General features: G+C 42.5%; 1 protein-coding gene across 8 annotated transcripts in view; it reads left to right on the top strand.

Annotated features, from left to right (window-relative positions):
• The window catches only part of LOC148025199 (uncharacterized), a 268,949-nt gene that overhangs the window by 241,834 nt on the left and 10,880 nt on the right, over window positions 1-16,235 (top strand). For 7 of the 8 annotated variants that reach the window (XM_087695001.1, XM_087695000.1, XM_087695003.1 and 4 more), the window contains one exon: window positions 2,051-2,179. The exons of the other annotated variant lie outside the window; for it this stretch is intronic. In XM_087695001.1, coding sequence (XP_087551127.1) covers window positions 2,051-2,179 — 129 coding nt within the window. The remainder of the gene's footprint in view (window positions 1-2,050; window positions 2,180-16,235) is intronic. 8 annotated transcript variants of the gene reach the window in all.

Genomic DNA, 16,235 nt, shown 5'->3' with positions numbered 1-16,235 from the left:
TAGTTTGTGGCACGGGTGGTGGCTGTGGGGGGCTGCCGTCGTACCGGGTGGGGCGGGCCAGGGGGGGGAGGGGGCTATGGAGTGTGCTGCCGAGGGGGTGTCGCTCGCCTTCCTGCTCGGGGCTGCATCTGAGAAACTGGCTACGGCCCCCCTGCCGTCGCCCTCTTTGTCGTCTCTGGACCCGTGTGATGCCGTCAGCGTCCACCTGCAGTCCTGTCAGCGGAGCCGCCTTGGCTCCAAAGCGCGTACAATCTGCTGCTTGATGTCCAAAGTCATGGCAACGCAGCCATTGCCCTGGTTGCCCAATCACAATGACCTGCTGCCTAAAGGAGTGACCTCCTGCCTCGATCTCTAAGAACTTTGGCATACACTTTGTGTTTTTCGCAGCCACTCGTATCTTTGGGACTCTTGCAGCTGTCACTGCATCCGCGAAGGAGGCAGGGAAAACTATGCCGAAGAGTCATCCAAAGTCCTCCACTAACTGGCGGTACTCTACCGCTAGTCTAGGGAAAAGTAAAGTAACTGGGTGTCTGAGAAATCTGTTGTGGAGCACAAATGACTCCACAGTGAAGCCACTATACTAGAAAACCATGTAGATGACCCCCCTTCGTGTAGGCATAAGGCGAGCTCTCCACTAACTCACGAGTCGCATCCGCAGAGGTGAGTCGAGCCATGAAGATTCCTCGGCCCATGAGGCCTACCTCCACAATCTGCACGGACTACTAAGAGCTGCTCCTCAGAGAGGACGACGTGCAAGGTGTTTGACTTGGGGGCACTCGCAGAATGCGCTAGGTATTGGATCGGAACAAGGGCGGAGGGAGGTTGGTGCGAGAGGTGTTATTGGCAAAGCCAGAGCAAGGGGGTGACGGGCATGGGGCAATGCTGTGGGAAACAGCTCGATGGCGCGACAATCTGGCAGGGGGGGAGAGGCACAACGCGTCGCGAGAGGGGACAATCAGCGAAATGGTTGGGTCGCGGGGGGTGCTATGGCGAGTCAACAGGAGAGACGGGGGTTGCGGGAGCGCGGTGGCAGGTCAGTGATGACGGGCGACAGAGCTCATGAGGTTCCTAGTAGACTGGTAGATTGCGCCTACTCAGAGAGAGAACACAAATTATAGATATGTTGGGTTGGCATCTTCCAACAGTCAATTGGCAGAGAGATAGCAAAGGAGAGCAGAGATAACTAATGTCAGCCAGAAGGGGGAGCTCCAAAGCAAGCCACTAGGTTTTACCAAGCCTTGAGGATGGAGACTGAAGACTATTATAGACCATGCCAAATGATCATCCATCAATCAAGGGGTCAAGTTGATTAAAGGTGAAGATTGTCAGGGATTTCTTACCTTGGGTTTTCCTGTTCTTGGGAAAAAGGAGGTGAAGATTACTAGGCACCACAATAGATACTCGTTCATCAATCTTAGGCAAATGATGATCTAGCAAGATGATTTGTGAAGATTCGAAGCTTGGAGACAAGACCCTCCTGGGTATTAAAGGATGTTCTTTCTCAGTTCTGGTCCATTCCTTCTTTGACGAAATGTACTTGGCACTACTTTTCCCAAATACTCAGGTAGTCAAGTCAACTTCTTTGAATGCTAAATCAAGGATGGTGCTTTTACATAGCATCAAAGGAATAAGGTATATTCCCTTGCTTTATTAAGGGATGTGGCCAAATTATGATGGTCCATGTTCAAGGTGGAAAGGTGTGAGAGCACGAAGAAAGCATGCAACATTGGGAGAGGAGCAATATATTTCCTTGCTTTTTTTAGAGATTCTGGCACAATTTATGGAGGGTGGAGATTTTGGCACAAATTATGGAGGGTGCATGTCGGTGGAAAGGTGTGAGCACAAAGCGTGCACACAGCTTTGGGAGAGCAATACCCTATTTACTAACTAACGCCTTTCTTTTTACCATCAACTACTATGGAATTGTTGGATTGATAATTGACAAACCTGGAACTCAGAAATATTTATGTCAGACTTCTAACAGTGTTGCTTTTACATTAGACAACCCAGTAGTATAAAATTAACAAATGATCACTTTAGTCATTTGCAGGGTTTAGCATATTGTACAAAGACGGATGAACTTGCTTCATGCGCTGGAGAACCCATGTTCAAGCTTTGGAATGTGCCAAAAAGAAGACGGCTAAGGAATGTTACCAGCAAGTTGGGAGATTTGATTATGGTAATTCATCCACCCTTCTAGAATGTTTACATGGCAATTGATTCCTCATGTTAAGTCTGTGCAAGTAAAGACCCATCAAACAATTGCCATAAATTCAAGCTCATTATGTCCATCATGTCTGCCAATAGGCTGCCCCAAATCATGTGTTAAAATCATGCAATGCCTTTTTCAGTAAATCAGCCCATAACCTTATCATTGGATTGGTAGCATTGGAAATGGAAGTATACCCGAGAGATGGAGAAGATGCATTCTAATTCCAAAATTTTAGAGTATTTCCCTCAATGTGCGTACCTTTTGGGGTGCTAGCATCCATCCTAAACCACCATATCTTGTTCCTTCCTTGGCTATTCTTTTGGCTTTTGATGTGTTATGTGGATGGATAGTAGATGCATTTGCTAGCTTGAGCTTGAATTTATAAACTTGCATCTTAACTTGCAAGCCATTGGATGAGCAGCATTAAGGGGTGGCTAATGCACTACGCTTCAACATTCTCTGGCTGGGTTTCCAATTTTGAAAGATCTAAAACGTGCATCTGTAAAAACCCCCCATTTTAGCTTAAAGTATTCACCCAGTTTCATGTCTACCAACGCCATTGTAGCGAGGGGTGGGCTTGTCCATGTTCCAGGATGCAAAATGTGTTTCTGTTTCCAGCTGGTTGAGGAAGGTATATCACTTGCCCTATTGAAGCAGCTAAATGTGAAAGTCCCCCCAGCATAAAATTGACAGCTGTAATCCATATTCAGCAACAATGTCAAATCGAACAGAGAAAAGAAGGAACACAACTTTAATAGAATGCTGAAAAACATACTACATATATTGTCTGGAGCCCTTCCACGGGTGTTAGAGTGACACAGAAGTTATTGGAGCGAGCGGGTAGCGGAAGCGTGAAGATTTGCAGTAGAGGAAGTGAACAGGTGAGTGAGAGTGAGAGTAAGAGTGATGAACAGATTTGGGTGTACCAACAAATGTGTTGGTACACAAAGAATAAAATGTATTTATACTTAGGGCCCGTAAGGGTGCATTCACATGTAAAATACACAGAGGTGAATAAAGGACCTTTACATCCCAACAACCTCCCACTTAAAGGTCCGGAGTGAACCTTTAACCAACTCCCACTAGTCGTATGCAATGCTCATGCTGAGCCTTGCCTAGACTTTTAGTGAGAACATCTGCAGGGTTGTCCTGTGTTTTGATCTTGGTCAATGTGATTAGACCATCCTCCAGAATTTGTCTGATAAAGTGATATCGCACATCAATATGCTTTGTGCGTGAATGATACATGGCATTTTTAGCCAGATACACAGCACTCTGGCTATCACATCCCAACACTGGAGTACTCACAGACATGCCGAGATCCTCTGCGAGTCTGCTCAACCATATAGCTTCCTTAGAAGCTTCAGTAGCTGATATGTATTCAGCTTCAGTAGTACTCAGTGCGACGATGTTCTGCAACCTGGAGCACCAAGAGACGGCCCCACCAGCAACTGTAAAGACATACCCGCTAGTGGACCTGCGAGTGTCTAAGTCACCTGCCATGTCTGCATCACAATAACCCTGCAAATTAAGTGCACCCTGCCCATAGCAAATACACTTTCTTTGTGTACCCTTCAGATATCTAAGAATACTCTTGACAGCCTCCCAATGTGGTTTGCCAGGATTTGACATAAACCTGCTAACAACTCCCACTGCATGAGCAATGTCTCGACGAGTAGCCACCATAGCATACATAAGAGAGCCATAAGCTGATGCATAAGGGACTCCCTTCATAGCATTGGCTTCCATGTCATCTTTTGGGCTGTTGGCTTTACTAAGCTTAAGGTATGGAGGTAAGGGTACTCCGAGAGGCTTAGCTTCAGCCATGTTAAATCTGTCCAGTACCTTTTCAATGTACTTTTCTTGAGATAAGAACAGCAATTTCTACGTTCTATCCCTACGAATCCTCATGCCCAATATATGCTCTGCATTCCCCAAATCTTTCATGGAAAAAGCTGATTTCAGCTGATCTTTGAGAGCATCCAAGCTAGTCTTTCTCTTCCCAGCTAGCAACATATCATCCACATACAAAACAAGTATGATAGGGCTGCCATCTGTATCCTTTTTCATATACAAACAATGATCTGCATGGCTGCGCATAAACCCATGAGAGAGCATAAAAGTGTCAAACTTTTTGTACCACTGCCGTGGTGCTTGTTTCAGCCCATATAAGCTGTGTTTTAGTTTACACACCAACTGCTCTTTTCCAGGAACTACAAAACCCTCGGGTTGTTTCATGTAGATCTCCTCATCAATGTCACCATGCAGAAAAGTTGTTTTCACATCCATTTGGTACAGCTCTAAATCCAATACAGCAGTGAGAGCAAAAAGCACACGTAGTGTGGTCATCTTCACAACAGGTGAGAAGACCTCATGGAAGTCAATCCCTTCCTTCTGTGCATACCCTTTGGCAACCAATCTTGCCTTGTACTTGGGTTTCCCATCAACTATCTTTACTTTGTAAACCCATTTGTTTGGAAGAGGCTTTCTTCCTTTGGGCAACGACACAAGATCCCAAGTATCATTAGTATATAGAGATTTAATCTCTTCCTGCATAGCTAGCTCCCACTTATTGCTGAATTTGCATGACTTAGCCTCTTTATATGTCAGAGGCTCACCCTCATCAGTAAGCATCACATAATGCAAAGAGGGGTCATACCTATGTGGCTGCCTTCTTAGGCGTGTAGACCTGCGTACCCAATGATCCACATTCTCAGAAATCGGATCTACATCTGGAGGCATGTTATTTTCAGCATTTATTGGCTGCTGTAAGCCATTTTCAGCATGCTGTTCATGCTGTACAGCACCTTCATTTTCATTTCCAGCACCTGCATTTTCATAATCAGCAAGTCTATCTCGCTGTCCATAACCTCCCTGTGCTTCTATTTGCTGTCCATCATCATCTGGCTCAAAGATAACCGGCTGATCATCAGTTTCAGCCTGTGGTACAGCACCATGAGGCTCATCGTTTGAAGTAATAGGTGGCTGCAAATTCTGAAATTTGACCTTTTTTATGTCTTCATCAGAGGCTAAAGTACCTTTCAGCAACTTTGCCTCATTAAACACAACATTACGGCTACGAACAATTTTCTTGGAATGAGGTAGCCACACTCTATAGCCAAATTCACCCTCATCACCATAGCCCATGAAAATGCCTTTGGTGGATTTCGGGTCAAGTTTATTCCTCAGCTCATTTCTAACATGCACAAAAGCATCACAGCCAAATATTCGTAAATGGTCATATGAGGCCGGTTTGCCAGACCAAACCTCCTCAGGAATGCCATTATTTAGGGACCTGTTTAGAGAGCGGTTGCAAATGTGAACCGCGGTTTTAAGTGCCTCTCCCAAAAATTCATGAGGGAGATTAGCAGTGGACAGCATGCACCGCACTCTCTCACATAGAGTCCTATTGTATCTTTCAGCCACACCATTTGAAGAAGGGCTGTAAGGGGCTGTAAGCTCCCTCTTGATCCCATGCAAGTCACAAAAGGACTTAAATTCATTAGACGTGAACTCACCCCCATTATCAGTTCTCAAGCATTTCAACTTTCTACCTGTCTGAGTGGTCACGAATGCATGAAAAGTTTTAAAAACAGCAAACACTTCACTTTTCTTTTTCAACAAATAAACCCAAATCTTCCTAGAACAATCATCAATAAAAGAGACAAAGTATGCAGCACCACCCAACGATTTCAAAGGCATGCTACATACATCAGAATGCACCAAGTCCAATACATTTGACTTACGGGAGACACCAGAGTAAAAGGAAATTTTCATTTGCTTTCCAATTTGACAGTCATTACAAAAATCAAGTTTAGAGCCTTTTCCATCAACTCTCTTCAAAGAGGTAAGAACTTCAAGACCTTTCTGGCTCATATGGCCTAATCTCTTATGCCATAACTCCAAATGACAGCCAATTTCAGCAACTGCAATAAACTTGCCATTCAAAGCTTTACAGTGCAGACAATACAGAGTGCCCTTCTTGGTTCCTTTAGCAATCAGCATGGAACCCCTATTTAATTTCCATAAACCACCACCAAACAGTGTGGTGTAACCATGCAAGTCAAGCTGTCCAACAGATAGTAAACTCTTCTTGATGCCAGGCACATATCTGACATCTTTCAACACAAGTTCTTGCCCATTATCCAAAGACAAGTGTATGGTGCCAATCCCATCAATGCTGCAAGCATGATTATTTCCAAGGTAAACTTTGCCATAACAGCCTGCATCAAAAGTAGCAAAACACTCCAAGCATGGAGTCACATGGAAAGAGGCACCAAAGTCTACAATCCAAGTCTGAGTGACACAATCATCAACTAACAAAAGTGCATCAATCACATCAGCCTTGGTGATCTGCATATCCTGCATGTGACATACAAGGGCATCATAATCCACTGCACATAATACATAAGCCTCTGCATCTGAGAGCTCCTCTATGACAACACTAGAGGCCACATTGGCCTTTTCCTTGCCTTTACCTGCCTCAAATGCATCTGTCTTTTCCTGTTTCTTCTTTTTGTCTCCTACATTCTTCTTTCTCTCTTGTTCCTTCTTGTAATACCTGCAATCAGGCTTCTTGTGGCCCTTCCGACCACACTGATAGCATGTAACATCACTCTTTTCCTTTCCTTTGCTCTTGCTCCTGCTTCTCTGTCCAGCATTTGCATTTTTCTTTTCAGCCCTGCCTCTAACATTATAAGCTGAGTTGCTGCCTTCTCGTTGCTGCCTTCTCCACTAGACTTACGTCTAATTTCTTCATTCAAGATCGAACCCCTCACACCATCATAAGTGAGATTGGGGTTATTGCTGAGAGAAACAACCAAAGTCTACCAAGAGTCAGGCAATGTCATGATCAAAAAGATCGCCCTCAACTTATCATCAAAATCCAAACTTGCATCCTTGAGCTGATTTAAAATGCCAGTAAATGCACTCAAGTGCTCAGCTGCAGGCTTGGACTCATCCAGCCGCATATTCACCAACTTGCGTATTAAATGCACCTGATTAACAGGTGTGGTGATCTCATAGGTAGTCTTCAACTTCTCCCATATTGCATGACCAGTGTCTAAACCCTTAATGTCTGTCAAAATGTCATCAGTGGCACCCATCTTTATATAAGCCACAGCCCTTTTATTGACTTTGGCCCAATCCGCCTCAGACATTTGTGCGGGTTTATCCATTTGCAAAGCATCCTCACAATCCTTTAAGAATAGTATGCCCTGCATACGATCTTTCCAAAGATCAAAGCCCTGACCATCAAATCGCTTGATTTCCATCATACTTTTAATGTCAGAACTGGAAGAAGTTGTAGCCATTTTTCACAAGTACAAGTGTAAAAGCACTGAACTCCAAGAGCACAAGCTAAATCAGCAAATACACTGCTGTTCTTGCATAACCAGCAATAATCCTCTGCTGTTTTGACATAAGCCAGCCATTGCACAGGCAAATAATGCAGAATTTTATCAAATTCTGCACAAAATCCCAAATTTCCAGGTCCAAATGTGCGCAAATGTCAGCCAAACTGACTCAGCTGAGCAAAATTGCATCAATACATGAAAAGCCCCAATTTTCCTTGGTCCAATGCCAAGAAATTTTACTCGAATGAGCAAAATTCCAACAAATTTTGAAAAATCCCCAAATTAATTGAGGTCAATGCGCACAATGTCTGCAATTTCTGACACAGATGTCACTGTCAAGCATAAACAGCATCAAATCTGGGAAAAGCCCCAAATTTCTTGTTTCAAATTTGACCAAATCTGAGAACTGTGCTTGCGCGCACGAACTCCCGTCAGTGGCAAAGAGGTTGCTTGCAGTAAACCTTAGAAAAAAAATTTAAAAATTTTCTGGAAGAAAAAAACGTGTCGAACTGCAGCCGTTGACCTGCGCTGCCTGCGGCAGCCTTGCGTGAGCTGTCGCCTGATCAAAAACGTGACGAAAACAGCATCGCGTGACCTGTCCAGCCTGCGCCTGATGCTCGTGACCTGTTCGTGACCTGTGCAGCCTGCGCATGGCTGCTCGTGACCTGTTCGACTGCCGCCTGATCAAAAACGACCTGTCCTGGCTGCTCGTGACCTGTTTGACTGCCGCCTGATCAAAAAACGACCTGTCCCTGCCTGCCAGGTCAAAAACGACCTGTCGCCTGTCTATCAGGCTGTCGCTTGCACAAAACGTGACCTGCAACACTGTCGCCTGACTGTCCAGCACATACACGTGCCTGAAACAGTGGCGACCTGACCTGTATGAGTGACGACTTACTGATTTCTCGCGAGCGAAGAGCTGGTGATGTCTCATGCGGACTTCGAGGAGCGCGAGCACCTAAACCTCAGCTCTGATACCAGTTGTTGGAGCGAGCGGGTAGCGGAAGCGTGAAGATTTGCAGTAGAGGAAGTGAACAGGTGAGTGAGAGTGAGAGTAAGAGTGACGAACAGATTTGGGTGTACCAACAAATGTGTTGGTACACAAAGAATAAAATGTATTTATACTTAGGGCCCGTAAGGGTGCATTCACATGTACAACATAACAATACACGTGTAAAATACACGGAGGTGAATAGAGGACCTTTACATCCCAACAGAAGTGGGCATGCAGTACTGGGCAGCAATCACAGAGGAAGATTGCTGACAATGATGAGGAAGAAAGCTGACAGTGAAGAAGAATGAATGAATGAAACAAAACCCAGCTGCCTATAAATAAGCTCTAGCATGAAAATTGGCCGACCTGCATAATCAGGTTGGGGCCATGCAGCAAAAGTGGTCCTTTGGGGGCCAATACAATAGTTAGACTACCCAACAAATCTGGGTGATATGGAGTTGGGCTTGAACGGCAAGAAAAGGCACCAACGCAAACAGTGCCAGAGCTTCCAATAGTCCCTATCTAACGCAAACCGAGGTGGAAGAAATACCCTAACGCAAAAACATGAATAAAAGTGTACAACAAAGTATAAACTCAACAAAACACAATTAGGGTTACAGTAAATCAAAGACAATGAACACAATGAAAATATGATTGAATGACTGAATACCAAACATGCAATGCTCATGCAATAAACAAACCGTGTAGAGAATGAAATCTGTACTCCGAACTCTTGTATCTCAAGGACCAACGGAGATTTGCACATGGAGCTGTGCCTCTTCTTGGCACATGAGCAAGATGGTCTTTGACCCTAGTGACACTCCCTGTTTTCACCATGCCACAATAAATACATTTTCACTTTTTAGATCCACCTAACCCCTCATATGAGGTTATGAGAGTAACATGGCACCAATTAGGATCAGGAGCCATAGTATTTTCTTGGCTGCAAGCTGTCCAAACATCAGACAAATAACACATAAGGCTGAAATAATATATGGCTGGCAAGAAAAAAAAATTCTTATAACTTGGCTGAAAATTGCAAAAAATCAGTTCTGAAATCTACATGTGCCATGAAAACAGGCTGAATGTTCACAAACAAATGACACATAAGGCTAAAATGTGTGCACACAACTGGCAAGACAAAAAAATTCATATATCTTGGCTAAAAATTGATTATTGCAGATGTTCAGGTCTAAAATCTGCATGAAACATGCTGAATGTTCACAAACAAATGATACAAGGCTGAAATAGTGTGCACACAACTGGCAGGACAAAAAATTTCATATATATTGGCTGAAATTTTATTATTGCAGACATTCAGGTCTGAAATTTGCATGAAACAGGCTGAATGTTTACAAACAAATGACACACAAGGCTGAAATAATGCACACACAACTGGCAGGACAAAAAATTTCATATATCTTGGCTGAAAATTGCAGACATTCAGGTCTGAAATATTAGCAGTTCAGGCACGATTGCTTCAATTCAAAACCTACAACTTATGTACCCACCTTCAGTCGACATAGCTGAAATTGCAGTATACCCTAAAACTGTTGTCCGTAACCTTGCGACTCCAAAATGGAGCTTGAAACAGCCTCAGATGCCCAAAAAAACTTCGGGCAAAGCCCTTAAGAGCTTATAAGCAAAATATATAGTGTTCTACTCGCACACCAAATCTCAAAGTAGTCTGAGATTTTCACTCTACCCTACTTCCAGTGCCTCCACATGCACTATCTAAGAGGAGTGGAAGAATGGGAGAGCTTCTTACCCATTGCTTGCTTGCTCAAACCTTGTTTCTTCTCCTTCACTTCAACCTTTAAAACCAGCCTCTCTTAGTGGTGCCGCTCTGATACCATGTCAAGAATCGCGTGGTGGGGGGACTTGCTTGAGCTACTACGCCAAACACACGATGTATACTCAAGAGGAAGCTCACTCAAGAACACAATAATAAAGATGGAGGCCAAAACGTTTTCTTGCTGGTTTTTTTCTTCTTTCACACAATATAATATACACAAAGTACAGATAAGATACAACATAAAGGAAAGTAGTCTACTAAGTCAAACAGTGCATAACTGACTACACTAGTCGACTAGTGCTATATCTATGTAAGTTGTAGGTAGATGTAACATTGATAAGTCAATGGCCATGTGAGTATCATAATGACCATCGACATGCTAAGTGTAGACGTGCGGACCCATCTAGCCAAGGGATCCATCATCAATGTCCGCACGTGTTGATTGCCATCTCAACACAAAGAGAGTGCTAGAGAGAGATGATAGGAGACAAAGAAGAGAGATGTGAAGAGATTGTGAAAGATGAGAGGAGTACAACAGAGTGGTGGAGATTGTGGTAGGTGTAACACTGATAAGTCAATGGCTATATGAGTATCATAATGACCACCAACGTGCTAAGTGTAGACGTGCAGACCCATCTAGCCAAGGGGTCCATTATCAATGTCCGCACGTGTTGAGCTTGCCATCTCAACACAAAGTACTAGAGAGAGATGATAGAAGACAAAGAAGAGAGATGTGAAAAGATTGTGGAAGGTGAGAGGAGTTCAATAGAGTGGTGGAGCGGAGAAGTGAAGTGCAGCTATGGTACTGGTTGAGGTGGAGTGGAGACAAGTGTATAGTGAAGTGCAATGGTGAAGTGAGATGGAGTAGAAGCGAGATGGAATAGATAGGGAAAGAGAAGGAAGAAATGCACAATAGAAAGTCACACTTCTATCCATTCTAGATGATCCTTGATATAAGAGACTTGCTCATTTTTGTAGAAGACAAGGGTGATACATTGGAAATATCCTTAGATCTTTTCTTCTGTGGACAAAGACTAACTCCAAAAAAAATCTCCTTGGAGAATGCAGACCAAAGTCCAGTCATTAGCCAAAGTCCTGTCTAGGTCCCAAATCCAAGCATCTTGGGTCCAAGGTTTAGTCCAAAAAATCTAGTCCAATTTTGGGTCTGGGGTCTAGTCTAGGTCCAAATTCCAAGGTCCAAACCCCAGTCCAAAATGTCAATCTTGGATATAGGATCTTGGGTTCAAAATCCAATCTAGGTCCAAAAATCTCATCAGTCCCATGTAGAGAAGTCTTAAGAAAAAAAACTCTCCAAAAAAGTCAATGTCACTTGATATGACATAGTCTCTAAAAGTAGAGTAAAAATAACTTAACAAAGGCTTGTTTTTATGCTCCATATATAAGTGATGTGCAAATGGGTTGCTTCATGCTACTCCAAGAAATTGCACCAGACCCAAGGGTGAATACAAAATATGTGGCAGATTTATAGCTATCAAACACCACCTACCCTATAACCAACCTTCATTCTTAGAGAGGGTGGTAATAACTTGATTTATCAATAATTATAGCAAGTAAATAAATCACATAAACTGAAAATGCACACTTTAACACTTTAATCTTTAACAACGGACAGTCTATTGGCCCCAAAATTGACACCCCTTGCGGTATTTCTTTATCTTCCATTGAAAATGGATGGAGTATAATTAAGATTCTCTAATCTCCCCCTCTAGTCAAAGTGCCACTTGCTGTCATAAATAACCAGCAAGCTTTCAAACCAATTTGCCCCTTCATCCTGCTCTTCGCGAGACAAATTTAGCGCCAAATTTGATATTAGCTAGCTGGCCTCTTGAATCTCCTTGGAATTCTTTAATTTCAACTGCTGAAATTCAAGTCCTAGGTGCTCAATTTTGAGCACACATCCCGAGGCAACTATCAAACCTTGATTTCTGCTGTAAATTAGGGTTTACAATAGAGATTGATCAAAATGTCCACCTCCTTTGGCTCAAATGGCTAGATTTTGCTGAACTAATCTGAGAGAGGGCTGAAGGATGAGAGAGAATGCTAAAGAGAGAAATTTCTGATTTTCTTCGCGAAAATTGAGCAAAACAACAACTGCTTTATCCAAAAGACCTTGGATGTTGTCCTCTATAGCTGGGAAGCCAAGAATTGCTATCCTAGGGCAATTGCCTGCTATGCTCGGCCCCTTTCTAGCTATCACCTGCACTTGTAGACTTGAAATCTGTTGTCACCAGCTTATGGGCTGGTCTCCAATGTTGTAGATCAATTCAGCAACCTCTCCTCTCTCTACCAGCCTCTTCTTTGAGAGGCTAGAATAGTCTTCCACCAACCTCCAACAACCTTCTCCCCAATTGCATAGACAAGTTTTGCCAAGTGACAACATTCTAATCCCATTTTCCACCATTATCCATCTTATTAAATTAATTTTCAGAATATTAATTTTCAAAATATTAATTTTAAAAATCAATTTAATAACTATTTGAGTGTCCAATAAATTAACTCCACCAACCAATATTTAAATTGACTAGGCCAATTTATCTCCCAAGTATCCTTGAGTAGTTATTAACCCTTAGACCGACATTAATTAATTAATGCATGCCTAGTCTCTAATATCACCACTGAAATTAATAGCCAATAAATTGATCTAGGCCCAAGTCTAACACTAGATACTACCTAGTACTTATCAGGCATAACGTGTTACAACTTTTGCCTTTGGCACCAACTAATATCTCGCGATCCTAGATTTCATATTGTGAAATAATTAACTTACACCTCACATGTGCAAGTCATATTTGCATATTGATCAACTTTTAATCAAATGCTAAGCAAAGCATTTGAATTTCACGTCCTCGTGACATACCCAATCTATATATTATCAATTGAAAAGGGTGTACTTTTGTCCCTAGAGAATCCCAAGAAAATGGGTACCTTGAAGATACCACAATATCCACAATACAGTCTATGGAAACAAAGAGGTTTCTTCATGAAGGAGTTTAGAATGGCCACACATGCAAAGATGAGTAGTTAAATGTGGCTAAGCCAAATCAAGGACCTAACTAAACTAAGATATCAAGGTATTATCACATACTGTGAAGTGCTTTCCAAATAGAATCTGGACTTGCAAGCAACAATGCCAAAAATGGTAGCATCTCAGTGATTTATTGGTCATGCAAGGTAGCAATGCCTTGAGGAAGTTGGTAAACCTCAAGACTTAGGAAAAAACTAGAATTGCGCGAGATACATCATACCAAACTCCTAGCTCATTATCTCCCTCATATAAACAATCTTCTTTACATGGCTACTTGTAAGGATAAATCATCATTGATCAATATAAAGAATGATTAGCACAGGAAGGCCCTCCAATTGAAAGTCAAGATTGGGGTTTTAAGCTATTTGCTTGAAACCATACTATAGGAAGAAGTGGTTAATCCATTGCTTCCTAGCCTTGGAAAAAGAGCGGCAAGCCTTGTGCCAGTGATAAGACATAAACATCTTTATTCCATACATGAAGTGCAAGGAAAGCGCGACCAAGTTGGAGTGTCTCAATTACTCATGGCCTAGGACATGGGAATATAGGCGTAGTTGTCTTTGCCGCTATTGGTGCAAATGTGCACTGAATGCTGCATCTCTGTAAGCAACATGTCTAGGATCGTCTTCTTTCTGCCACTGATGCAAATGTGCAATAGATACCACATCTCTATAAGCAACAAGTCTAGAGTCTTTGATCACTCTCATTGCCATTCTAATTGTTAGTCTTGTCCTTGTATCTATGTTGTCTCCTCCTCTATCTAGAAGTGCATCTTTGTAAAGAAATACTCATCTACAAATAAGAACACAGTCTTACGACAAAGCATAGACTAATAAAGAACACAACTAGGGTTAGGGTAACTTAGAGACAATGAACATTGAAGAAGAAATGAATGAATGTTGAATGTATATGATACTCAATGCAACAAACACACTATGCAAAGTGAATACTGACCCTGAACTCCCATGTCTCAAGGACAAGAACAAAGACCATGAGTAGGAGTGTATCATAATTTGACAGATCCCAAATCGCAATAGACAGCCTTTGAAAATAGTCCAGCAATAGCAAACACAGCTCTATGATGGCCATATTAGTGTCAAATGGAGCAATCAAGTGTAGAAATCAGCAAATGCAGGCTGAATGATGACCTGGCAAGCAAGCGATGGCAGCAAACTGCAAGACGCAGGCTGCAGTTTGACATGGCAGGGCAGAGCCAACTGCTGGAACAGCAAAACGCTAATTGAATGATGACATCAGCAGCTGCTGACACAGCAGATTTGGGACAAACACAGGCTGAAACATGATCAGCAACAGTAAATGCAACAAATCCGATGGTACACCAGACTGAAAACAGATCACCAACAGGAGAAGAGGGTTGGACAGCAAGCGTCAGGTGTAGAACAACAATGGGCAGCAGCTTGCATTGAGATGTCCTCTGCGAACAAGGTGTGGACAGCAAAGACACATGCCTACAATCTGCAAAACATGATTAAGGCTAAGTGGTGGGCAGCCAAGCAGCCTGTCTATTTATAGATGGATGGGTCCTTCCAACTTTGGCTTATGGTACACAAATACTCTCTAGGAATGCAATTCTTTTTTAATGAAAGTTCACTAATTTGAGTTTTGGGCTGTAATAAAGAGCCAATCAGTTTATAATGCATTTTTTAGCTCAACACCCCCCTCTCAAACCCAAAAGTGAAATCCCTAAGGCGTCCCACCTCAAAGCAACCAAGGCATTGGGCAAAGGGTGTTTATTGGCTACCCAATCACCTACCAAGACTAGAGAGGTGACGGTTATCTTACCAAGGGAGCCCAAAGGGTCACCGCAAAGAGATCAAGGCATCAAACAAAGGGCGCTCGTTGACTGCCCAATGGTCTATCAAGACCGGCAAAGGTGGATGCAATCACTTTGAATCTTTTCTTTTTTGGAGTGTTTGATTAATTGTTGCCATCCTATCAAGTAATCCAGGACCCAAGGGAAGAATGAAAGGGATGGTTAGACCAAAGACATCACAAATCAAACCAACTATCTCAACTACTGTGGATGTCTATGAAATATGGGAAGTAGGTATAGAATGCAAGCAAAGTAATTGCTCTAGGAGACTGCCATCGAAGTTGCCGTGAATAGGATGAATCTAAAGCTGACTTTGGCGAATGCAGGACTTAAAAGCCCCAAAGTGGAAGAGCCAAAAATTATTTTGTCAAAGCCACATAAACCCAATATTATTTTGCGAAAGCCATCCTTTGACTAAAAAGGGATAAATGCACGTAGATGCATGTTTAAAAGAATAGAATGCCAAGGCATGGTTTAATGCAAAGGATAGTGCAAGATATCATGCTTATGCGAAATGCTATGCAGCAGCCACTTAGACAATACCCTCACAAGGGAATTGTTCACCCGTCCAAGTGCCTTTTTACAATTGTAGCCATCCTAATGATGTGGATGATAATACAATACACAAAAATAATAATGTTTGTAAGCAAAATATAATCAAAATATTATCCCCGCTAAGAGAATAAAGTCGCCCCCTCTCAAAGCGAAAGGAAAAGCTGAAGAAAACCCCTCTCCCCATCAATATGAAGTACAAAGGGCCAGCACTAACTTCAATCCGAGATAACAAGTACTGTAAGATTGGTCTATTGGCTGGCTTGGTCTATACGTCTACAAAATTATCTAATAAAGGCACAAACTCTAGATAGGTGATGCCTAGCTCAACCTTCTCTTTGGTGGAATGGTAGTGTATGCCAGCATGCCTTATTCGTGGATTGATGATCGATTTATCACCTAGTGCGGTAGCAGTTTAGTTATTGCAAGAGATGACTATCAAAGTGGA

This window comes from Lygodium microphyllum, chromosome 15, assembly GCF_053477565.2.
Source record: "Lygodium microphyllum isolate KBCC chromosome 15, Lygodium_microphyllum_v1.1.10, whole genome shotgun sequence".
Lineage (NCBI taxonomy): Eukaryota > Viridiplantae > Streptophyta > Polypodiopsida > Schizaeales > Lygodiaceae > Lygodium > Lygodium microphyllum.
Note: the sequence above shows the minus strand (reverse complement) of the source record. Positions and strands in the feature narration are given on the sequence as shown.